Here is a 25,636-nt window from a genome sequence, read left to right as displayed (position 1 = left end):
TATGGTAAGACTGTGTTTTAGCAAGCCTGCAAGTCAGGAAATAGTCCTACACCCTTGTATGCCTTTGGTAATATTGAAAACACGATGGGTGACTCAATTCAAAGGAGAAGAAACATGAAGGAGCTTTCAGCTCAAAAAATACTAGTTTCTTGCTTTATTTTAAGAGCTACTACATTTTTGTTAAGAGATTTGATAACCTGATTGAGATAAAGCTAATATAGGGGGCTCAAAAGCCAAAGGAATTAAAAAATCCGGAGCACGCTTCATAGCTCAGGAAGACAAGAGGAAGTTCCACACGAGAGGATAAAAAAAGCCAACTGCATTTACATCTCTGATTACAAATGTTGTTCCAAAGCCAGGTACTCATACAAGTGATCCTGCTCCACTTCTGATACCCGTTGCTGGTTTCCATTGTCATCACCATGAGGGGTTTGCCTGCACACAGACCCCATGGAACTCAGAATGCCCAGAGCACCAAGTGCTCTGCTCCGTGCTTGCACTCCAGCACTTTCTGCAGAGACTTCTTTCTCTGCCTTCCACCCTACAGGGAACCTCAGAAATCTCTTGCCTCAGACAGTTCAGTTAGGTGTCATGAGTCTGGCTTTTAGGACTTTGACTATGCCATGTTGGCAAAATCTTAATTAACTGCAGTGGGAAAAGAGACTTGCTGACCATGGTTAGTTCTGAAGAGCCTAGCTTTTAATTACAAATAAGCCAAATTATATTTTTCAATTAAAATCCTATTACTCTTCAATTTATGTACAGATGTCGTTTACATGCACAGCTCCATTGCTTTAAAAACACCTCGTAGTGCTCCTCTCTCCAGTTTTGCAGTGGATGCTTTATGTTTCTTTAAAAGAGGAGAGTGATGATTCATATGGGTGATTTATAAACAAATTCACCATGTCTGAGAGAGCAGTAAGACTCAATGGGGTTTAGCAAAATTTATAGCTGAGCTGAAATCTCCTGGGAGCATGGGAAAAGATTTCGTTCAACTCTCAGAACTACTGTTTACATGGTCAATAAAAGGAATTTACAAGGAGACTGAATAAAAATCTAGCCACCACTGTCTGCATTCTCAGATCAGTTACTGAGTCACAGCACATAAATGCTCCCTCACAGAGCACAGACAACTTCTGCATGTTCCGTGGGCCAGGAGGCATCTCCATCTCTCTATAGCAACTTCTTTTGTTTAAACACCACTGCTCTTTTTTTAATTCCCTTTTATATGATGGCAAAGGTGATTTTTTTATGCCTTTATCACCCTCAAATTTATGAATGAAAATAAAATAATGTAATAATAATAATTCTTTTAAAATATGCCAATTTTTTTCTCAGGTTTTAAAAACATGAGTTTGTCCTTAAATTCTAATGGTAGGGAAAGAAAAAGGTAGTTCAGGAACAGGAACTGGGGAACTCGGAGCTGAACTGCAGCTTTCCCACCCCACAGCATTACTGCTCTGTTCTGCATGGAGTGTCAGGAGGGATCCAGCTGGGAATTCAGCACCAGCCTTCCCATTCCTTCACCTGCTGCCACCAGACAGAATTTGGGAGGACCCAAAGCAGACCAGAGGTGAAGAGGACACACCACACAAAGGAAGGAAAGCTGTTCTGATGGAGACGAGAAGAAGCTCTCTTGCCATGAAAGGGTAATTAAAAATTAAAACAAAAAAAATACAGTTTAAAAAAAAAAAAGTATAAGCTCTGAGGAAGCCACGTTAATAAATCTTTATGCCCCCTTTGAAGATCAGAGGGCAGTGCTAATATTGCAGAGGTATGGCTGAAATTGGGACCTAATCCAAGGGCTGTTGGAAGGAACACAAAGAGTTCCACAAAATTCAGTGGATGGAGATCAGGCAGTCAGGTCCTTATTTCTATTTACCCAAGTATTTATAAGTTGTTTAGATTTTCATCCATTTGAAGCAGCTGGATTTACTACGAGTTACGGTGACCGTAACTGCATCTCAAGGGGGATGGAAATGACCCAGTGTGTCCAGGAAAGTGTGCAAACTCTCCCTGAAACATTAATTTCTTGCCTGTGATCACTGAGCTGGAGCTGCATGGCTGATAATGGAGACTGATTTGCTTCCATGTGATTCCAGCCCAGCTGGTTTCCTCTCTTTTTGCTGCTTGAGACAGAAAGTTAGAGAGCAGCGAGGAGATAATTGATCTCTAGAGCCTGACGACCCAGGTATAATAAAGGGGAAAGGGCTCCTGCAGATGTGAGGAGAGAGAAACAGGCCAAGGCCAAAATTAATAACAGACAGTACTTTAGCCATGAAATAGAGCAGGGGAAAATGAGGGTGAAAGAAAAGTCTTTGCTATATCCTAACAGGAAAGGAAGTTATACAGAAACTCCGAAGCACAGCAGAACCTTTTAGGAATGTTAATTTGAAGTGTTAGGAACATTTACTGATAAAAACAGCAGAACTATTTACTTATCCCTTTTAGGACCATTTCATCTCCATACCCTTGTTTGGATTCAGGTCCCCTGATAGATGAGGCTGATACCCTGCATGTCTGGAGCTGATGCAGCAGAATGGTCTGTTAGGATCTCACTGGGTTTCACAGGAGTCTGTGCACAGGGAATTCCAGGAATTGGGGCAGACATGGGGGTGGTTGGCTAATGTCAGTTTACAAGATGCAGGGCCAGAGCTTGACCTCTGCTCCCAGCTCCATTACCACCTTCCTCATGCAATCCAGCCTAGGTTTTATAGAGGCTGCTTTCAGCTCCCAGTTTTTAAAAGGTAACAAGTCAATTAATGTGCAGTATTTTGAAAGTCACCATTTAAAGTGCTTCAGCATACCTAGAGAACCAGACTATGTGGGACAAATGTGGCTCCATGAGCTCCATGAGCTTTTTGCATGCAGTTAGGAAGGAGTCACAACCGGTAACCACCCTGTAAACAAATCACTGGAGCAGGGTAATGCACCACTCTCTGCCTGTGATGGTGCTGAGAGGCTTCCCCTTCCAACATCCCATGTGGCACAAAACCTCTTGCTCTCCCCTCCCTTTTCACACTGAAGAAGTGGAGGGATAGAGTGGACATGAAAGAGGAGACAGACCTTAATTTCATGTTCCCTGAGTGCATGTCATGAAGCAGTAAGGACATTCTAGGTAAAGCAGTTTTGGAATCCCAGGAGCTGGAGGCAGTCTGAAAGACTAAAAGTGTAAGGCAAATTCTTGTTGCTTAGTTCCAAAGTTGCTATTACTCATGAAAAGCAGTACCAGCATAGAATGCTTGTGGTTTTCAACAGCAGAGTATAACGGTGCAGCTCAGAACCAAACAGCACGACTTTTTCACATACTTCTTTTAACATATGCCGGGGGTGTTTTTTTAAATCTCCAATGCCAATTGTACTCCTAAGTCTGCTTTAAGAGGGCTCACTTGGTGAAGAAGAGATGCTGTTAACACCAGGGAATTACTGTAAATCTGGAAGTCTAGGAAAAAAACCATTTACGAAGGAACAGGCCAGATCAGTGTGTAGAGAAAAGGTGACCATTGCTGGGTACAGAACTCTAAGCAACAAGCCTGCTGCAGCATCTGGAGCTGAGCTTTACCTCTTTTCATGGGGACTGGGCAGAAGTTGGTGTTGCAGGCTCTCAGGACAGCTGGTTTCTGCTGGGGCAGGCAGCCAGCAGCTGGTCTGCCCTGGCGCAGGCACTGCACGCTCCGGGTCTGCACTCCCCCGCCGCAGGTCACCGTGCACTGAGCAGAGAGAAAACAAAACCTTGTCTTTCACTGCAGGGACTCCCAGAGCCCCTGAAAGCCAAAGGGGGAGCTTTCGAGGGCCTTGGATGAGACTTTCAAAGCAAGAGAGGTCAGGATCAGGTGTGCTGCTGTTCACCAATCCCCATCATGACCAACTTTTCAATGACCTGTGTGTCGTTTGGTTATTTAGGGACTCGGCTGAAAATCTGGTTCCTTACTTAGGCATCGAGACAGAAACTGAACATTTTAGAAACCTGTTCCTGATTGTCTGCATGGATTTCTTTTGATCTCTAAGCCTCTGGGCCCAACCCTGCTGCCTGAACACAGATAAAACTCCCATCAGAACCATAATTATGGCAGTATCTGGGGAAAACCACTATGAGTTTGCAGGAAGAGCTATGAAGTACTTTAAAATTAATAAGCCTTTTACTTTTATGTGTTTCATGAAGAGTTGTCTTTAAGATAAATGTGATCATTTTCATCTGATTGCAATTGTCAGGCATACATTGTTTCATGTAAATATTATTAAATGAGTGTCTCATTGATATATGACTCATAAAGTAGATAAGTTCCAGAAATACAGAAGCTTGTTTGCAAGAATGTAGGAACAAATACAGACTGATCCCACAATTAATCATAGTATTTAGGGAATTCCAGGCAATCTGTGCAGATGCTCAAATACATTGTGCATAGAGCTATGCAGTAGCTCAACCGCAGTGAGCTTTGAAGAAGGCTGAGAAGAAAATGTTGGAAAATGAGTGTGGAATGTAGTGCCTCTCAAGCATGAATAACATTTTTAGGTGACATTCTTCGGTTTCAGGACAAAGAATCGAGCGGCACCGAAGTACACGATGGACGTAGACCATCTGCATCCCATCTCAGTGGCCGAGTGGGGCGGTGCTCCTTGGGGAATGGCTGGGTGCAGGAGGCACCTGGGGCCTGCTAGCACTGGAGGCAGCTCCCGTGTGCCATGCCCTCTGATTTCCCATTCCTACCTGCTGCCAGGGCGAGGAATACCAGCCGGACACCATGCTGTACAGCGTCGGCGATGGACAGGCTCCCTTGTTGCAAGCTTCCTCCAGGTTGGTGTTTGGTTTCTTGATGTTCCTGCATCTCCTCTGAGGGAAGGTGACCAGCTTCCCATGGATGCTCTTCTCGCCGCATTTGAGCTCTCGCTGCCGCAGGCCGGGCCCGCAGGAGGCTGAGCACTGCAGAGGCAAAGCACAGCTTCTGCAGCCTCACAAACACGTGCAGATCAAGGGGAAGGGCTGACGTGTCAGACACCACAAACCCTGCCTTATAAGAGCATCTCAGAACTAATCCCACAAAGCCCACGCTCTGTAAAGTGTAAACTGAAATGTGAACCCCAGGCAGTGATTAACAAAGACATCGGGGTATATCTATCTCCATCTGGGGTTTACAGCACCTCGCCCAGAATACCTGATTTTCAAACAACAGCTCAGCTTTCTTTCCTCCCCGTGGTCTGTGTGTGTCCCAAGAGCAGCCAGGGCAGGCAGTGAGCCATGAAAGTGCACCACTTTACCTCACTCCAGGAAGAAATCACCCACTGCAGCCGGTCGTTTTTGGGGCAGCGTCCGAGCACACAGGTCTGCTGAGACTCAGGCTTAGGGTCTGTGCTGCACATGCTATCAGGCAGGATTTTCACCTTGGGAGACCCAGTAATCTTGCAGTAGACTTCCCGTTTCTTAATACCTCTCCCACAAGTCTTGGAGCACTGTGGTGGAAAGAAACACTTCTTTGAACTGGAGGAAATGAAAATTGGCATTATTTGCATTTTCCAGCAGAGCACAGGAAGCAGGGCTAATGTGCTGTACAGCTGCCATTGTCATGTAAGTAAACTTGAAATTCTATTGGTAAATAAGCAACAGTAACATCTGTGTGTCACTTCTAAAATATTGTCCTAGGTGCTTTTTTAATGGAAGCTGTGAACTCTCTCAGCCCCCATGTAGAACAGACAAGCAGTATCTCTTTTCTGTAGATGAGGTAAGTTGGACCCGTGAGCAAAAGGCTTTTTTCCCTGCTCAGCAGAGTTGAAAGCTGGTCCTAGGCTCCCATCACAGAATCTCCCATGGCAAGATGCCCTCAGCCATTTGTCATTTTGTCCTCACCTTGGCCTAGAGGGATGAGATGGAGGCACAGGAAGCTGCCCAGGGAATCGATACATAACTCCTTCACCAAAGGAATCTCGCCAGGAGACACAATCTGATGCAGACAATGGTTAGGGAGATATTTTAGTTGCCAACTGCAGCTTAGGACGAGTCACAAGAATAAATATGCATTGCTGAGCTGTGGTTCAGTGGAACAGGCATGCTGCGGTTTGCAGTGCCTTACAACAAAATGCCTGAATGTGCTATTTGTGATGAAATGAAGCAAAGAGCGCTGAACTAATGCTGCCAGCTTCCTACCTGCTTGCATCCTCTCTTAACTGTTCTTTCTGCTAATAATTATGGGGCATGTTCCAAGGCAGAATCACTCCTTGTATCAAATTACAAATGTTTTTAAAAGATTTCATGAAAGCACCATTGTGCTGAGGATGTAACAGAAATATCTGCATGCTGAAAATCTGTGGGTTTAATCCTTCCCCAAACAAAGAAAATGATCTTTTCATTTAAAACAACCCTGATCCCTAACGTGTGCAGAGAGGCTGGGTTTAGATTAGATGTTGAGATTAGGTGTCCTAACGAAGAAGTTCTTCCCTGTGAGGGGGGGAAGGCACAGGGTGCCCAGAGAAGCTGTGGCTGCCCCTGGATCCCTGGCAGTGCCCAAGACCAGGTTGGACACTGGGGCTGGAGCAGCCTGGGACAGTGGAAGGTGTCCCTGTCCATGACAGGGGGCAGGACTGGATGAGCTTAAAAGTCCTTCCCTACCTAAAGCATTCTGTGATCCTATAATTTTACATTTTTTTCCTTCTCAACGCATTTAAGTCTTCAATATAACAATTTTCAGCTGAATCTTAAAACCTTTGCTAACTTGTTCAATAGGCCTGTTTACTACATTTCAGCAGGACTGGTAAACTTAATTTTTGTGGGCTTACTTGAAAATCCCAACTTGAATTTTGCACCTCTTAAAGAGGAGGGAAATGGATTTTTCTTAATTGTCTTATTTATTTATTTATCCATCTATCTATTTATTTATCTATCCATCTATCTATTTATTTATCTTAGTGGAAAGAAAGGTTGAAAGTGTGAATGCATTTGAAGACCTGGTTTATAAAATCTTCTGCCACACTCAGGTTTCCTTCAGATACACTGGAAGAAAAAGTTCTGTTTTGAGTGTTGTGCTGGACTACTGAAGAGTTACTCATCTGTCATAGTACATTACAGGGCACTCGCTGGAGGAGCAGTTTGTGCTGAGCTCAAGATGTTCTTGAACACCTAAAGAGTAACAGGACCAAGAATAGAACATGTAAGTAATACACTTTTCAGCTAATTGAAGTCCATCTTGAATCTCACTAAATGAAGATAGAAAAATAAAATGAATGTAGATCCTTTTATTAGGGTACTGTCACCTCTCTCTCAAATGCCAGATGTGTCAGTACTTCATTTATCCTTACATGAACAGCATCAATAGCAGTGTAAGATGGAGCAGAGCTGAGTTTTGTGTGGTTTTAGCTCAGGTGTTTCAGTGTCAGGTGTGTAAAGCAGGGTGTGCACACAGGAATTTGCCCTCATGGCAATACCTGCAGCAGCACTGCTTGGAGGAGACTTACCCTAACAAAGGCAAAAGCACAGAAGTGAGTAGTGAATGTGTAAATCACAAATTTATCAACCCATAATCCCTGTATGCATGTGCATTAATATGCAACTCTAACCCAAAATATTTCTTCATTCCTTGACTGCCTGCCATCTCTGAGAGAAGTTAATAGTGCTTGGGAAATAATCTCATAGAAGGTTGTTGATCTGAAGAATTCATAGAGCCTTGAAATTATGATTTCAGAAAGAATTATCCATTTGTTTGTATGTACCTAACAGAACACCATGTGCCCACTTCTGGCAAGCCCTTGTGTGCCAGCTCTGCTGAAGGCTGGTTGGCACATTTAGTTTACATGTTTATACAAACATGGCTTACATACTATCTTTAAGAAAAAAGTCACTTGCAAAGCGCTGATGTCCACGAAGTTTGCACTGCTCTTCTTTTAGAGGAGAATTTTTTGCAGTATTTTTATTATGCCAGCAGACAAAAACCTAAGTTTTTCTCCAAATTACCTGAGACCACGGGCCAGGGCTCCATTTGGGTGGGCAGTCCTGGCTACTGCACACCTGCACCTGTGCTGGGGTGCTGACAGGACACAGGGAATGGGCCACCACCTCCTCTCTTTGGAAAGCCCTTTTCTGGACACACTGAATGGGACGACTTTGCTGTCCCCCTCCACAAGATTTGCTGCACGTGCTCCATTCACCTGCTGACCAGCTGAAAGGAGAAAACGTGCGTTAGAAACACAGCAGAGCAAGTAGCTTAAGAAAATCAATAAACCCAGCCATCTATCAAATGTGAATCCTCCAGGGATCTTGCTCAGCCTGTCTCCTGGTGTACTGGGATCTGTTCAAGCAAGCAAAAAGCTGCAGATATATAACCTGTTTTCAAAGCATGGAACTTTCTGCCGGGGATGAAATATAAGGCACTCAACTAGAAAAATAATTTATAGCTTTTATCCACTAGAACCAGCTTACCTATGAATCTGACCTGGCATCTGGAATTCCACAGGGACTGAAAGAGTTGCTGCCATTAAGACTGGTGGAGTATTTAGAAGATATAATCAGAAGATACCATTAGATAGGACAGAATTTAGCCAAGTAGGTACTGACCATGTTTGTGCTGAGATACACTCCACTCACACAGGGAGACAAATGTTGGCATTTCTGTCAAACCCTACTGGCCCATATTCATTAAAAAGAACTTGATTGCTAAAAGTAGCAGTCCTGTCACTGATGTCTTGAGGAAATGAAAAGGCTCTGAAAGGCTGAGAGAGTTGGGGCTGGATAAACAAAGGCTTCAGGGGACCTAAGTGCAGCCTTCCAGTACCTGATGGAAGCCTGGAAGAGAGCTGGAGGGGGACTTTTCACAAGAGAATGCACAAGGATAAGGGGGAATGGCTTTAACCTGAAGGAAAGCAGGTTTAGTTCAAATATAAGGGAAGGAATTGTTCCCTGGGAGGGTGGGCAGGCCCTGGCACAGGATGCCCAGAGAAGCTGTGGCTGCCCCTGGATCCCTGGCAGTGCCCAAGGCCAGGTTGGACATTGGGGCTTGGAGCAGCCTGGGACAGTGGAAGGTGTCCCTGCCCATGGCTGGGGTGACACTGGATGAGCTTTAAGGTCCCTTCCAACCCAAAGCACGTTGTGACTTTATGATTCTCTGACTCAATGATTTACATATCCTCAGACTAATAAATCTGGCAGACAGTTGATGCAGAATCTAAATAAAAACAGAGGGAATTTAACCGGCACAAGCTGTTGGGCAACGTGTGCTCAGGCACAGGGAGGCTGCAGTTTACACGTCATGTCCCTCAAGTGACACAAAGTCTGAGGGGTTATTGCCAATTGCTTGGGCTAAGTTCAGCTTTGAAATGCCAGGAGCTGCTCATTATTTTTATTCTTGAAGCTCTGAGTGGGTCCCCAGGCTGTGTGGGACACTTTGCAAACATGCAACCAAGTGTCTTCGTCCTTGAAGGCTTCCAATGTAAGACCATAATTACAGCCAGATAGGAAAACAGAAGTGAAAAAACAGAAGAAATTATGAATGACTAAACGGTTACTCATCCAGAACTCTTATTCAAAGAACCAGCACTGAAATTAAACTGAAGATTTTTAAACATTTTGACAAATTTTTAGTAATTTATGCCATGGAAAAGGTCGTTGTCCCATATCTGACCACTTGACCTGTCCCGCTTCCAGAGTTTCTCACAGCATCAGTCCTGTGACCACTGGAATAGCTGCTTACATACAGTTTTAATGACGAGAAAGCTTTTTTTGTCCTGTGTGAAAGGTTCACATCATCCCAATTGCCTGCCTATTCACAGCTGCCCAAAAACCAAGTTAATTTTAATTTGTAAAAAATTCATAAAAAGCCTGGTTTTGAAAAATGTCCTTGAGAATAGAATAAATGCCAGCTCTCAGTGTCTAGCAACTCCAAGAACTGCCAAAAGTAGTTGAGAAATGTAAAAGGCACTAATTTAAGGACAAAGAAATATTAATGTGAAAAGTCAGTCGTTATGTAATTTCAGAAGACGTCAGAAGTTTCCTTTTTGTCTGATTTATAAATATTTGGGCCATTGAACTACAAACTTCTGGGGAAAGAGTTTTGGTCCATTTTACAAATTTTAATTAGTATGTCTTGATGTTTCTGACAATGGTCATTGGTAGAGTGACCAAGTGTTCATTTTAAGAGTTTATTCATCATAACTGTCCAGAAAGTTCCCCTCTTCACAGAGGAGAGGGCAGTAAACCTACTTTAATGTCCTCTAGTAAACTTCCATTTTCCAAGATTATCTGGGCTGTGATCCAAGAGTATCTTTCATTAGTTCAAATAACTAAATAATTATGACCAGATTTGGCAGCTCTGAAATCCAACAACAGCAGTGTGCAGTGCTGGGGCCTTTCTGTGTGGGACAGTAGTTTGGTCCCACTCAGACTAATCAGCCTTTGTTCTTATGCAGCAATTATTCCTCACTGACCTTACAAATCTGGAGCCTCTTTTATGTCCCCAAACTGAGACAAACTGTACCTCATCTGCCACCTCCTTCCCCTGCCTGTTCTGCCTGGTGTATTTGGGTTTGCTTTACTTGCTGGCTATTGAGCATTCTTTTGTTTCCTCCATGGTATTTATTAATTTTATTAATACTTTTGGTTTGCTTTTTTTTTTTTTTTTGTCAGCAGTCTTGGGTTTATGGCAAATATTACATGATGTGAGTTTCTGGGCAGATTCCTCAGAAGAGATATCCTGGCACAGTTTCACTCAGCTGAATGGCAACCTGTTAATTTAAGGCATGGTCCTACATGTAGATCTTCCATGCATTAATATATCCTAAGGGTTTTAAGAATAATTAATTAGTGAGTTGAACTATTTTTCCCTAGAGGTGCTTGGGGCTTTTATAAATTTTCTTTTTGTATTCTTTTTAGGGTTCGACTCATTAATTTTGTTTTAAAGTGGCGAATCATAGAATAGCTGCGTAAAAAAACCATTGCGCTGTGTGTAAAAATGGATATTCAGCATTTTCACAGTAAATATATATCAGTGGATGTTCAAAATACGTCAGGATCTCAGGTTATCAGAAATAGAAATTTTGTGTGTGGTCAATATAAATAAAGCTGATTTGGGGGAAGCTTTATAGGATAATCATGCCACATCAAAACAAAGGTAAGCAGAAAGAGCTTAGACAGACTCCAGGAGACATCACAGGCAATAAATTTCTGTGTTCATTGGATAAAAATAGTCCTGGCAGAAGATAAGTTGCACATGAAAATATTACTTGAAATTGGTTTTGAGAAAATCATGTGGCTAAACACAACCTAAAGAAAGTGCTGAAGCAGTAACGTGGGGCTCTCATGTCACAAGGTACCATTATTTAAACCTTACCTCTATCGGTTTGTGGTCATAGTGTGTAATTTGGCATTTGGGTTTTGCGTACTCCGCTGCACTCTTTAAATTTGCAGGAAATTCTAAACTATTACTGGGCTATTTTTCAGTATGCTCAACATATTACAAAGTACGTTTTTTTAAGTAAAACCAAAGTCACTGCAGAACACATGCATCTTTTTGCTTTGCCCCACCATCCTCTCCTAGGCTGGGCAGGATGAGGAATGCTTCCTATTAAACATCATTAAATGGGATATTTTATGAAGTATGGGAGCAGACTTAGCCAACTGCTTTTACTGCTGCTTTTATCACCCCAGAGGAAAACCAGCAGGTGACGCCAGGTCTGGATCCTTCCTCCATTTCTTCTGCTTCAATGCAATCTCCAAGTGTATTTACTTCCCACTGACTGAAACACTCTTAATTTTTTCAACATATTCTCCTGTCCCAGAGGTTTAAATGTCTTGTCCAACATAATTCAGCTTTTCTGATCTTTAATATAAAATTAAAATAATGCTGAGGTTACAAAGTCAGAAATCCAAGAGTGAAATAACCAGTAGAAGAAGGATGGCCACTGTGTTCTTTCATCTATCCATTTATATCCTAAGCCACATAATACTGTGTTCAATTACATAAGCACAGAACTTTTTTTTTTTTTTTTTTCCAAAGGACCCCTACTTCAGCTACTATAAATCAGTGTAACTCCCTTGGTTTTAAAATTTATTTAGACCAGTTGGGTTCTAAGTGCTTATCTATATGTCAATGTCTTCCTTTGCACCTCGCCTTTCTCACATCTTTTAGAAAATAAGATTGTTCACAAAGTCAATGCCTTCATATATATTTTTGTATACCAGAAGCTTTGTTGACAGCTCATTTGGTTCAGATAGTCCTCTTCGTGACATCACAATACTCTGTGGGACATTTTGTCCAAAAATCATTAATTACATTTGACAAGACTCTTTTAACCTAATCTAATATGTGGAATGCTAGTCATGGGGCCGAGCTTCCACACAGGGAGTAGCACTTTACTCAGGAAACAGGCTTAGTGATTCAAGATGAGGAAAGGTGGCAGAAGGAGCCCCTGAGAAAGCTGGATTTGCTCTGTGTCACCTCAGCACGGCAACAGAGCCCTCAGGAGCCTTTGCTTTAGGCATCAGACCCAAAATCCCACTGGGAGCCTTGGGCAGAACACCTTAAACAATTCCTGGTTCCCGTTTACAGAGCACGAGGGGTTCATCCAGCAGGCAAACAATTCCCCTGAGAGGATTCCCTCCATGGCACAGCCAGGCACAGGGCACAGCCAGCAGGCACAAAACCCCAGAGAACTTACTAGGCTGGGCAGGGATTTGTGTTGCACAGTTTTGTTTCAGGTAAAGGCTTCATCCTTGGGCCACAAAAGGAGGTGTTGACTCGTGCACGATGATCTTCCAAACAAATTGCTTTTGCTGTAATGTGTCCTGTGGAAGAATTAGAAAAGAATACACTATAATAAACCTGTCTTCAAGATGTAAGAGAAAAATTAGTAGGGAACAATTTTAACTAAACAAGCCTGAACTCATCCTAGCTACAAACCCACTGACTTGAATTAAATAAAATATGAGTTTATGCAGCAACATGTTTTCAACATTGATTTCCTTCTCTGCAGCACTGAGAATACTGAAGTCAGATAAAACATTTTAGCTATAAACAACAGATTTGCAGACTGTTCCTCCAGCAAAAATTGGTAATTATTCAAATCCTAATTTCCTGCAGACACTAGCAGTGCTTGCTTAGAGCCCTCCTCACACACTTGAAAATTACACTCTGTAAACTTTTTACAGTGAATCTCTACAGATCCAGAGTTCTGCAGGTACCTGTACCTTAGACTCAATCAAGTGTCAGCAGCAGGACAATTACAGAAATGCCTTCAGTGACTCTTTAGATTTATCTTTTAACTGAGATCTATCATACCCCTCACACATGGTTTATTGGGCACAGTGAATCAAATTTGGAAACAAGACTGTTTTCATCATTCTTATATCATGCTGCAGCCTTTTAAAGGGAAGCAAGAAAATACAGCTGTCATAGTTTATGGCTGCAGTGCTCCTGGTGGATCTTTGTTCCATAAACCATTTACTGAGATGCTGTGAAGTTCTGACAGTGCACCAGCAAGGTACTCCTGAATTTCACCGGAACCCTTTTGCCAATACAGGAGCATTTCCTTCAGTGCCCAGTCATATCCTTTGGTATTACAGACTTCCCACATGCCAGCTTTTTGCTTTCATTACATCCTAGAATTACTTCCACTGACAAAACATGCAGGATTTGTAAAAACAAATAGGTGTCCGTGCAAGAAAAGAGGAAATCAAAGTGCATCATTAACGTCCACATTACTTCAACAGGGAGATATGATATGCATATGAGTTGACCTAAACAAAAAAAGACTGACTCATTGGCATGAATATTTTTTACTCTAAAGGCACTATGAAGTTATTTCCTCTGTGTTCTAAGTTACCAGATAAAAAGATAAGGACCAGGTGTTCAGGGTAACATCCTGTATGTATCAATATACATATGCAAAATTAAAGGCAGCTGAAAAAATTTGAGATGCTTTAAAAAAAAATGAAAAAGAAGAGGCTTGGCAATGGGAAAGTCACCTACCACCACCACAGGTCGCTGAGCACTCAGACTGCACCGTCACCCAGGAGTAGCTGTATTTTCTGACAGATGTCTTGTTTTCAATGCTGGTTTTGGCAAATGTATATTCCCAAGAAATCCCAGGGTTTTTGCCTTGTAACAGGATCTGTAGAGGGATATTTGGGATTTGTTTGGAAAAAAAAAAAAAATGTGGGGAGGAGGTAAAAAAAAAAAGTCAGTCTGAAGGAAGATGAACTAAACAAGATACACACAGAATATATGGACACACATCATGCTTGTGAGGGGATTTTCAGGAGACCCAAAGACCAACAAAGCGATTCCTAAACAGCAAAGCATTGCCTGGACCAGCACCTGCAGGTCTGTAAGAGAGTGCAGGAACAGGTCCCCTCCTGAAAACCAGGTGTCTGACTGGCTCAGAGAGGCAGCAGTGCCTTCAGCAGAGGTGGAACATCACCCCAGAGCCTCTGCCCTGAGCCAGCAGGTCCCTGCACTCACTGGATCCCACTGCCAGGGGCTGTGCTCCTCCTGGGCACTGCAGGGTTTGGGATCTGGGCAGGGGACGTCTCCTCTCTTTAGTGGCAAATCCAGGCTGATCCTTCCAGCTGTGGGTGAGGGTCCATAGTGGTGCAGAGTCCCCAGGCAGCCCAAAGGAGAGCCACTGTTGCAAAAACCAGGCCTTTTAAAGGAGTCAGGCCTTTATCAGCTACATGGTTTTAAATCATAACAAACACGATTCAACCAACCACCATTCACCACCATGTGAACACCCCGTGGTGACATAACTTGGTTTTCTACCTCTAATTCAGCTGAGTCACTTTCCCAAAGTCCTTTCCTGCTTAGTCAAAGCAGCAGGCCTGAGCCATGGTTTTACAAGGCCTTTCCTTCGTAAGGTTTTACCTAAATAAAACATCTAGCAAGGAGGAAGCCTTTGCCCACCAAGCAGGACTCAAATGCTTTCCTGGTAGAAGCTTAGCAAAGCAGCAGCACAGCTGTGGGGATGGAGACAGTTCATGAGGCTGAGGGTATAAAACACGAGTCTCTTTCTTGTAAAAAACTTTTCTATGTGGACTGGTGATAAATTTTGTTTGTAAGACCCTCAGCTGGAATTTTTCTGATGGTGATTGAAGCTGATAAAGCTTCATTACAGGAGAGAACCTGTCCTTGAGTGTCCACACAAGGGAAAAAAAAAAAGGATTGGAAAAATCTTTTATTCACTTTTTAGGCATAATGTACTAGAAAATTTATAGAAAGTGTGATTACCGACTATAAAAACAATCTCTGTCAATTTACTCAGGGAGCCTAGCTCTCGAGGGTGTGCTATTTTAGTGGCGAATTATATTGCAGTTTTCATTCACTGTATTAATTTCAAGACAGAATTATAATCACTGCAAGATGCATGAACATCTGACACGTACCTAAATTTGGGGAGAAATTTCTACTGAACAACATTTATTTAAGAAACTTTTGGCAGCAAAGTGCATTTATATCCACACTTAGTAGAAACAGTGTGGGAGTTTACAGTTACAGAGCTCTAATGAGTTTTAACTCTTCACCAATATTGATCTTGTCACAGTAACATAATGAGCAGGTGCAGTTAACCTCAGTTCCTAAATATGCATTTTGATAAGCATTAGCATTTCAAGTACCATTCAAGTCTATGTTAATAATTGCCATTCAAAATATTAATAACTTTCCAGTGAAGTTTACATAATGCCTGACCTGAGCACTTAAGCAATCCATACAAGTAGAACTGTTCTCTGTAGAGACTGGTTTCATAAAATAGCAGCAAACTCACATTTATGTTGTTTAAGACCTAGGAATATAATAACATTTTGAAATGTAGCCAAGGGGTTTAAGTTATTCTGAAAATATACTTATTGGAAAACAGAAATTGCCCATGACAGTGAAAATTCAGACCAAATTTACATGACCTGCAGCTCAATAACGTTGAACACATGAAGGACCTAGAAGAAAGAAAAGCGGATGCTATACTAAGAATTTCCATTCTTAGTAGGGAACTTCAGTCAGGGAACTTCAATAATGATCCAAACTGAAAATACAGTTATTAGGGTTGCAAAAGGCAAATACTTCCAAATGAATTGTAGAGTATGTGCCTTGTCCTAGGAAGATTCAGATTAGAAACTCCTTCAAGCACAGGTAAATCCAGTATTTAATGTGATTTTTTTAAGCCATCCAAGCTTAATTCATGAACACCTTAGAATACCTATGAGGCTACGGAAGAAATAGATCTGAGAGTGATTACTGACCTCTATTTTGAATGAAAATTCCTGGTAGAAATAGGATTACCAGATCTGCTTTAGGGGTGAGTCAGAGATGCAAGTATATATCACAACTATTTTACAAGAACAGGATTAAAAGGGAATGCTCTGAAATTAGGAAACCTGAGAATTGAAACTGCTGTGCAACTCCTCTCTGCCCTGCACAGCTGCACCCCAGATCTCAGGATCTCTTACTGGCTCCCCAGGAAACCTCCACAGTGGCCAGTGCTCCCAGCATATGGGGCTCACTAATGAGCATCTCACAAAGCTTCTGCATTACACTTTAGGCTCCTTCCTCAGTGTGTGCTTCTGTGCCCTATTTGCTCTGCTCTGTTCAAACCATCCCCAGTGCAACTTTTTTCAGGACTTTTCTCTTTCCCTTGGTTATTCGTCATTATCTGATGTAAATGTGAAAAGACTAAATAGCCCCTTCAGATGAAGGAAAATCTCTCTTCTGAAAAATAGTACAGGATGTATAGTGTTAGACTGAGTTTTCATCAGGAATGCAGTACTACTGCAAAGTTGCAATTTTGCCAAAGTAATATTTTTATTTTTACAAATCTATCAGACTGCTGACAGCAAAAAGTCCAGCTGTTAAAACAGCTGTTCTAGAGTTTGAATATTGAACCCCAAGTCCACTGGCATTACAGATAAAGCAGGTTGCAATAATATGCTCACTCTACTCTTCTTCTCTCAAGGACAAAGATCTGAAGCGTAAAGCTTCAGAAAAAAAATGCAGTGTGTTAACTGTAGTAAGAACTGAGCCCTCTAATACTGTTCTTCATTTAAAACAATGCCTTCCCTGGTTCTTCTTACAGACTGGACCTCAAAATATTTTAATTTACATTTAATCATCCTCCAAGTCAAAGGTATTAGCACAGATCTCGGCATCTCAGGCAGTCAGAAACACTTTCTCCCATCTCAGTAGGTGCTCTGTGTTCCTTCAAGCGCAGAGGCTGAAATTCTGTCTGGCCTTTTAATAAGTTGTGTCAAATGGAGGAGGAGGTTTTGTCCATACCACAAAACCTCATGTAAGGGTTAGTCCTCATCTCATTTGGTTCTGACAACTGTCATAAAAAGGTGCTGTGCCAGTAGCCAAAAAGGAGCAAAGTTTAAAACTTCTCTAATAAAAATATCTCGAAGTATTAGACTGAACATTTTTCTTCTGAAAGTGCTCTTTGTGACAGTGGAGGCAAGGAACAGATGGAACGCATTCTGAACACAGAGTTCAGAACAAGAAGCGGGGAGGATGAGAAGGTGAGAGTGGCAGTTTTACTCCTGTTAGAGCAATATTCTGCTGGTGCTTCAGCAGAGTGAAGGGAATGGTCTGGGACGAGCCAGAACAAGATCCATGAGAATCCATCCCTTGAGAGAACAGCCCCACAATGGTGCAAGGAGCTCGCAGTTGGGTGAGTGCTTGGAGGGTAAATCCTGCACACCAGGCAACCTGGGCCATACACATTTTAAGAGCTTGGGCTACACCCCCTCCTTGCACATTGGGAAGTAGCCACAATTCTAACAGGGAACTTCCTCTCCATTTCCTGGCCAGCAGCCAAAGCCAAAGCCCCTTCCCACCCAGCAGGCTACGAGAGGCAATGTTTACCAAGCAGGAGCTGCATCACTGTCAGGTGTCTCTCCTCCTGTATCATCCCAGCTACACAGAAAAAGGGCAAAATCAAACTATGGACCAGTATTGGAGACAAAAATACTGCAGGGCGCAAAAAACCACGTACTTTGAAGTCCCTGGCACTCAGCTGAAAAACGGTACACGACGTACAATGTCCAACCGAGTTGTCATCAGGAATGCAATACTATTGCAAAGTTGCAATTTTGCCAAAGTAACGAGCATATAAAACATTTTCTATCGTATTTTCAAACATTCATTGTAAAGCCCCTTCTTAACAACCCAATAACTGAAGTCTGCATATTCAGCCAAGTTATCAGAACTACAAATTTGGAAAGACCTCCAGCGCTAGTCTACTTAACTGGACGCATTCCAGCACCTTTTCAGCCAACTGGCATTTGCTCCCAAATTTACAGCTGGCAAAGAACCTCCTTAAACATTTCCAGTTCCTCAACAGTGCTGTTTAATGTCTACCTTTAACACACCAACCACCTGACTTCAGACACAACACTCAGCAGCTCTGACCGCAGGGCACCGAGTTACAAAATTTACAGCTTCTTGAGTTCGAAAACCACAGGCTCTACGGCTGGAATCTGCTGGATCTATTCCGAAGAAAAAGAACTGCAGCTTTAGCTTACGGTACAAAATGTTAAAACAATGGATAAATTGAACTCTCCTGAGTAAAGAACCTTTTCCTTTTGCTGCTAATTTTGATGTGAAAGCTAAACCAATAAATTCTCTAAATTAGCTGTGCATCTGCTCCTTTGTTTGAGATTTTTTTTTTTTCCTCATGGCCATCCTAAGTTTCCAATATAGTACTCTGTTTTGCAGGTCAAAATTTTAGAGTCTACTAACATCGCTTTATTTTGATTGATGCCGTGCTTTCCAGCATTTTTTTAATTGTAAGATGTGCATGTGAAGTTACTTGCAGCACACTGAACTAAGAGAGATTAATTGATACAAGCTAAGTTCCTATTCCTCCCACAATGTTTTGTTCAATGTATAGAAAAGAATACTAATGTCTGGCTTGTGGCATGCTGAAATAAAGATCCATTATCTCTGTGGAGGAGTAACAGACATTTACAAATCACTTAGAGAATGAAGCTGAGCATAGAGGAAAAAATCCAGGTGAAAAGGACTATTTTCATCTGCACACTTTCTGCATGTGCCCAATTCACAAAATGGGCATGAGCCCAAACTCTGAATCCCAGCATCCACAGTGCATTTGATCTGCATCTACATTGCAAACATCATCTACACTTCCTGTGTCATTCCCATGCTTTGGAGGCCTTGGATAATTTCTTTAGGGGGCTGTACCAATCTGCAGAGAGGGCAGACAGAGAAGTCTGTGTGAAGGCAAGTGCCTGGCTGTGCTCTGCTTAAGACCTGCAGTTCTCATCCACTGGGGATCTACATGCTGTTTAATAAATACTGTAACAGCCAATATACTAAGCCACATTCTGATTTCTCTGTTCAATCAAGGTTAATTCCATCGACTTCTATGAATTTATTCTGGTATATCTAAGCATGCAGCATATGGTTCTGGTGGAAAACTGTTTAAAACTAGTTTTAAAACTAGTCTGTTGTCTTGAATGGGTGGTTATTGGATTGGATCCTTGACAGTGGCAGCACCAGGGCTTCAAAGGAGAACACCTATTTGGAAAGCAGTAAAGAATTACCCACTGGGTACTTAAGCCAAACCTTAAGACAAAAGAAGTTTTATCTCTCCAATACTTCTAAAATAACTTTTAACACAGTCCTAACTAAAAGCTTATGACGAACTACTGTTTTTCAAGTCCACTAAGGTCATTAAAAGGAAAAAAAAAAAAAAAAGAAGTATCCTTGAAAGGGTCCTATATGATCTCATTTCTACTTCAGATGTTTCAAATTTATCTTCCATTGTTATTGTGCTCCATTTTTTTCACTGTTCACATGCTAAATGTACAACCTTCAGGGATGCTGTCCAGCTAATCTCTCCTCACTACAGAACCCTTTTATCCATTGTATTGAGTCAACAACTGTATCTTATAAGTCCATCTTAGGTCTCTTTAGCCTACTTTCTCTTCAGGGGAAATCAGTACAAATTTATCATCTAGTAGCTAATAATAAATGTAATCCTTTATAACTGCAACTTGGCTTTCTCCCAGTAGCAGCTACATCATCAGCAAAGCCATTCCACCTGGCCTCCCTTCTCCTGTTTTCCCCTATTGATAAAGAGGAAGTGATTTACTGGATTTAATTAGATGTGTTCCTGCCTTGGAGCCCCATTCACCTTCTCTTCCTGTGGATGTCTGCCTCTTTACAAAGCATCCTTTCCATCTGTTACTTATTGATATTAAAATAAACTCTCTTTATTTCACAAAGATGCCCCAGTTTCTTGATTTAATGCTTGACCAAGTTTGAGGTAAACTCCAGTGAGTATACTCATCCTGTCTCATCCTGGAAAACTTTGCTTTCTCCAGTTGTATTTGACTTCTCAAATCAGTCATTTCTTCCTTCATTTGCTTATTGATAGAATTGAACACAAAATTACAAAACTCTGTTTTTAAATCACTTCCTCAATCCCTGGCCGTGCAGCCTTTTTCATGACCACATAAAGTTTTGTTCCTTGTGCTCTTTCAGAATCTTCCCCAGAATTTGAGTGAGTTGTGGAGGCTGGCTGAATATTTCCTCAAATGAATGTCCCCAGTGAGCCCCACATGTGACAGAGTCCTGTGAGGGTTCTCCTTCTCCAAGGAAAAGATTTTCAGCAGCTGGTGGTGCCCACTGGCAGCCCTTGTTTGCAATGCTAGATAACTAATGATAAATAAATTAACAGACTGATTGTTTCTCCTCAAGTTAAATATCTTTCAGTTAACAGAAAAACACTCAAAAGACCTTTAAACTGGAAGAACTGACCTTGGATAACCTAGGTCCAAATAACAGATGAAAAAAGTGAAGGTATTCAGATACACTGGGGGAAAAAAAAATTCCAGCAGGTTTCTATTTAAGATGAGAAAAATTGCTACGAAAACTATATTTAAAAATCTGGTTATCAATTTCTCATCCTAGATTAGCATCTATCATATTTCTACCCCTCTGACCACTGACTATTACTTCATGTAATCTAAATTGGGCCATTTCGGCAACTGTCTTCTGAATCTATGAATATTATTCATTTCAGCTTTTACTGGGTTTTGAAAACCCATAATCACCAAAATTATCAGTAATGTTAACTTCAGAAGGACACTGATGCACAAATTCTGTAGGACATCAGTTCTCTGGGTTTTCCCTTCCCCTGCTCTGTGAAATCCATTCCTGAACAATCCAGAAGGGATCCTGATGAATCCTAAAAAAACCTCATCATGCATTCAACCTTACAGCAGTTGTGCTCAGGAAATACAAGTCATACATATTAATTCCACATTCATCTCAAAATGTTCTCCTCTTCAGAAAATATCTGGCCACTATAGTTTATATCTTTTCTCCCACAACCCAGTTATTATATCTATAATACAGAGAAGTATAGGTATGGAGGGGAGAGTTTGGTGAAAATCTAGCGTAAATAAGAAAAGAACTTTATGTCTTTTTCTTGTCTCTGACCCATTTTTGAACAGTGTAGAGGACTGCAATGTCTGATGAAATATGTGCTCAGCTGAACTATTGAAAAGCCTGACAGAAGAGCAGAAGCATCGGAACACACTGGACGATAAAATATAAATACAACACATCTCAGAGAACTGCAGGGCTGAACTTGTGGTGTGCAAGACAATGGGAAATTTAAAGATTTTTTTTCTTATTTGCATCTCCTTCTGCTCTCTCAATACATGCTTCAGATGTCTCTTTCACGAAAATATTTTGGAGGATGTCTGCATTTCAAAGGAAGTGATTGCCTTGAGGACAGACTTGCCAGACCTGTCTGGTCCCATCCTCTCCTGGGAATGCTGCTCAGAAGACGTGCACAGCTTGGGCTTCCTGGATACCTGCAGCCTGCTTTGCATGCAGAAACAAAGGCAAAAACCTGGACCACTTCAGTCACCACACAAATCTCTACCAAAATTATAACTGCAGGATGAAATGGGCACGAACTGTGTTAATCTGGCATTCAGACATAGGTGAATGGCAACAAATACAGCTACAAAACCTTCAATTTTCTGCCCACCTGAATAATAGAAGCTCCTGTATTATACATACAATTTATCCAAGTCTTCAATATCTGCAGTGCACCATTTTACAAGGGCTCAAAGTGAATTATTCTGGAAGAAAAACAATGGTCCTAATCTAGAAAAGAAGTATTAAATACCTTTTGAATATGGTCTAATTAAAAAAAAAAATCTAAAAATTACAGGAAGAAGTTGAGGTCCAAACCCTGGAAAACCTTATCTTATATAAAACTAATTTAGTTGAATAAAAAATTGCAGCAGGACAGTTTTATGTGCTTTTTTGAAAATTATAGGTGAGATAAAAATGAAGACAAAGCTACACTGTAGTGTGCTTAAACAATTCTTTTTTTCAGCCTGCTATCAGTTTCTGGTATTTAGAGCTGGAGTAGGATTTGTTTCACTATTATGGCTGCAAGCAGACATTCAGCAATATGTTCCTTGAAACATATTTCTTCAGTTTTCTGCCATTTTTACTTTTCAGAGCTACTGGTAAATTACAAGTAATGTAGATCTCTGAAGAAAAAATTCTACTCTTAAGAGAAAATTCTACTCTTTTTTTTTTTTTTTTTTTTTTTTTTTTTTTTTTTTTTTTTTTTTTTTTTTTCCCCAGAATTCAGCTTGTTGAATGTTGCTTAAATTATTAAAGGGGGAAAAAAAATCTTAAATCCAGTTCATAGCTATGTGTAATTGGGGAACACATAACACTTTTAGTCATTAGAATCCCCAGCTACCAATGTCAGTGGTGTAGGTATTTCAATAAAAATACAAGGGAAGCTCAAATAAGCTCTGAAAGGAGCAACAGCCTCCAGTTAAATGTTACATCTTAATAAAACTGTTTAGCATAATTTGAAAGGATGAAAATAGAAGTGTTATTTGGCATTAATTTCTTTTCTTTAATCTTTATTCTGCAAAGTATGTGCACGATATGCAGCCAAGTCTTCCTGCAAGCAATTTATTATTAATACTTCAGCTCTATAATAATAATACAGCTCAAATCTACTTCGGGTTATGACAAATAAGATTCCTGAGAGTTCAGCTTAGCATTTCATAGTATTTGTAAGTGTGGTTGTTTTGGTGCAAGGCAGATGATCTGCAGAGAGGGGAGCATGTCTGTAACTTGCAGACCAAACTGCTTGGACTAAAGGAAGATCCCTGTGAACACACATACCCAAAATGAAAATTCTTCAATGGAGAAAGATGTTTTGCAAAAGGCCCTGTGAATTGTGATGGCAATTTGTGGAAAGACAAAGCCTTAATCCATGTCATACTGCCTGTTCTGTAACTTGTGTTCACCCTAAAGAGCTTTAAGATGCCCATGGTCCAGGGCCATCAGAAGTTCTTAGGGACACGCTTCAGTCCATTACTCAGCCAGCAGGAAGAGCAGCAAAGTTCTTCAGTATTCCAAATGCACACTTCACTGGACACTTGTGAAAGCTTTAATAACCCTTGAAGAATACACCTCGTGTCCCAGTCTGTGCTTGCTCTTTCTTGGTTTAACAGGCCCAAGCCGGGCAAGGGAGTGGATTCCAGAGACTGGGATATGGGATGGGAGCAAGGACAGCAGGATGCTGCCTTGGACAGGGGGCACAGCACTCACTGCCGTGCTCCCCAGGGGCATGAACATTCCAGAGTGCTGCTGGAAGGTGTGGGGAGGAACTGAATCCCTGCTGGGGAGAGATTCTTCCTTCTCACAAGGAAGGAAGGATTCATCAAAACAGACTTAACAGCTGAGTTACAAAGCCAAAGACCTGCTAGAGCTAAAAACGGCAAACTAATAGAGCTAACAGGAAGCAAAGCCCTCAATGAATCAGCCAGAAATGGTCCCTCAGAGGTTCTGATGCATTTTAAAAGAAAATATAGCTAAGCAACCTAATCCAGAAGGAGATTTTTCTTAGCAGTAGCAGAGACCAATTTCAAAACTGTAAAACTTGAACTAACCATGAAAGTACCAAGTTTCCTTTTCCTTTCTGCTTACAATAGCTTCAACACAGGACATCTGGCAAACAAAGTAGGTGATACAAATTTGATTGTGCGATGAACATATATAATAGAATAACTGAACCAACAGAAATTCATTCTACAGATCCTGTGTGTGGTACTTTGCATTCCAATGTGGATGCGAAAATGGCTGCACCCACTTGCCATTTCAGAAGCATTATTTGTACCTGTAACCATTGAGCATTGACATAATGGTACCTTTAATTTTTATATTATTGGATTTTACCGCATGCCATGTATGGGAGGCATTTATAATCTCCATCACCACTCTTCAACTCAGAAATTATACTATGGGGTGTTTTATGCACCTTCCTTCTCACTGAATTTGTGACCGTTCACTCAACTTCAGACCTCAATAAAGCAGTGAAAGGCTCTTCAATCCAGTATGACCACACGATTAAATCTGAACGCTATCGTGACTCAACATTATCCTTTAATCTCTCTGAGAGCCCCGGCGTGGAGCTGAAGTTGTCTCTCCCAATCCTGTAATGGACATCAGGGCGAGAACAAACAGAAGCCAAGCTTACTTCAAAGACCAGCGTCTCATTAGTGGGTCCTGCCGCGTAGAGACTCTCGGGATGGTCAAAGGAGCGTCGATAATCAAAAACTGTCCCGGCAAAAGGGAACTTCCCTGGCCAGTCGATGGTCCAGTCTCCTGTCAGGTAGTATCTGCCGTCCAGGCTGCGCACGGCCAGGTAGCTGGGGGAGACATGCATCTCCTGCAGCTGGATGCTGCGCGCGCCCGCCGGCACCGTCACCACCGCATAGTATTCTGTCAGGAGAGGAGGCAGCAACGGGTTGGTGGCTGGCACACACGCAGGGCTGGCTCATCTTTCTGAGCCAGTCTGAAAATTAGCACAGTTCAGAAGACACACAGCTGTTCTGACTCACCAAGTTACTCCATTTTCACCAGGAAAAACCAGTTCTGATTTTAACATTCCCCCCGCCCCCATGCAGCCTGTAATCAGAGAAACTCTGAGAATTTCAATTCCTGAAATTCTTCCTTGTGATTAAAGGCAAGAAAAAGCAAGTTCACCTTAGAAAAACGCAGAACACACTAATGGTGGCTCCACTGTAGCTTTCACTGTAGTTCCCTACAGTAGTTGGAAGGTACTACTGCCAACCACAAGGGCTTTGAGGTGAGGATGCAGAGTCTTCACAAAGCCCTGGATACCAGAGGATCCCCCTCCTGCCAGCCAAGACTGCATTTCTACATCCTGGACAGTTTCCTGGCCTATATTACTGCAGTAAGAACATGTCTCATGACCGACAGCAAACAGATCCTCAAAACACCCTTGTGTGTACTGAAATCGTATCTGCATTTTATGCCTGAAAAACTGCAGCACAGTGAGATTATTTCCCAAGAAGCCTGTGACAGTCCACTAAGGAAAAGTCCACCTCCCAGTGCCTGGATCTTCCACTGAAATGGCTGGACAGCTTCCAGGCAACTTAATTTGAAAATGGACATGGAAATACTGTCATGTTTGGCATTATGCTGTGTATTGCCTTTTATATGTTCCACAGTCCCATCCCAGTCAGAGATGCTGACAGCTATGTTTTCACTTGCCTGAATCTTAAAATCTCTTTTAAGAGGAAATTCACACGTAAAGGAAAAATGTGGCTTAAGAAATAAGAGAATTGTTTAACTGACCA

At 41.7% G+C, this 25,636-nt stretch overlaps 1 protein-coding gene across 1 annotated transcript in view; it reads right to left on the bottom strand.

The window, feature by feature from the left end:
- The window catches only part of ADAMTS18 (ADAM metallopeptidase with thrombospondin type 1 motif 18), a 36,581-nt gene that overhangs the window by 1,986 nt on the left and 8,959 nt on the right, over window positions 1-25,636 (bottom strand). Inside the window, exons 4-10 of the mRNA XM_040075683.2 lie at window positions 24,511-24,755; window positions 13,944-14,085; window positions 12,634-12,760; window positions 7,940-8,144; window positions 5,257-5,448; window positions 4,709-4,921; window positions 3,563-3,710 (exon numbers count right to left, since the gene is read on the bottom strand). Coding sequence (XP_039931617.1) covers window positions 3,563-3,710; window positions 4,709-4,921; window positions 5,257-5,448; window positions 7,940-8,144; window positions 12,634-12,760; window positions 13,944-14,085; window positions 24,511-24,755 — 1,272 coding nt within the window. The remainder of the gene's footprint in view (window positions 1-3,562; window positions 3,711-4,708; window positions 4,922-5,256; window positions 5,449-7,939; window positions 8,145-12,633; window positions 12,761-13,943; window positions 14,086-24,510; window positions 24,756-25,636) is intronic.

This window comes from Hirundo rustica, chromosome 11, assembly GCF_015227805.2.
Source record: "Hirundo rustica isolate bHirRus1 chromosome 11, bHirRus1.pri.v3, whole genome shotgun sequence".
NCBI classification, from domain to species: domain Eukaryota; kingdom Metazoa; phylum Chordata; class Aves; order Passeriformes; family Hirundinidae; genus Hirundo; species Hirundo rustica.
Note: the sequence above shows the minus strand (reverse complement) of the source record. Positions and strands in the feature narration are given on the sequence as shown.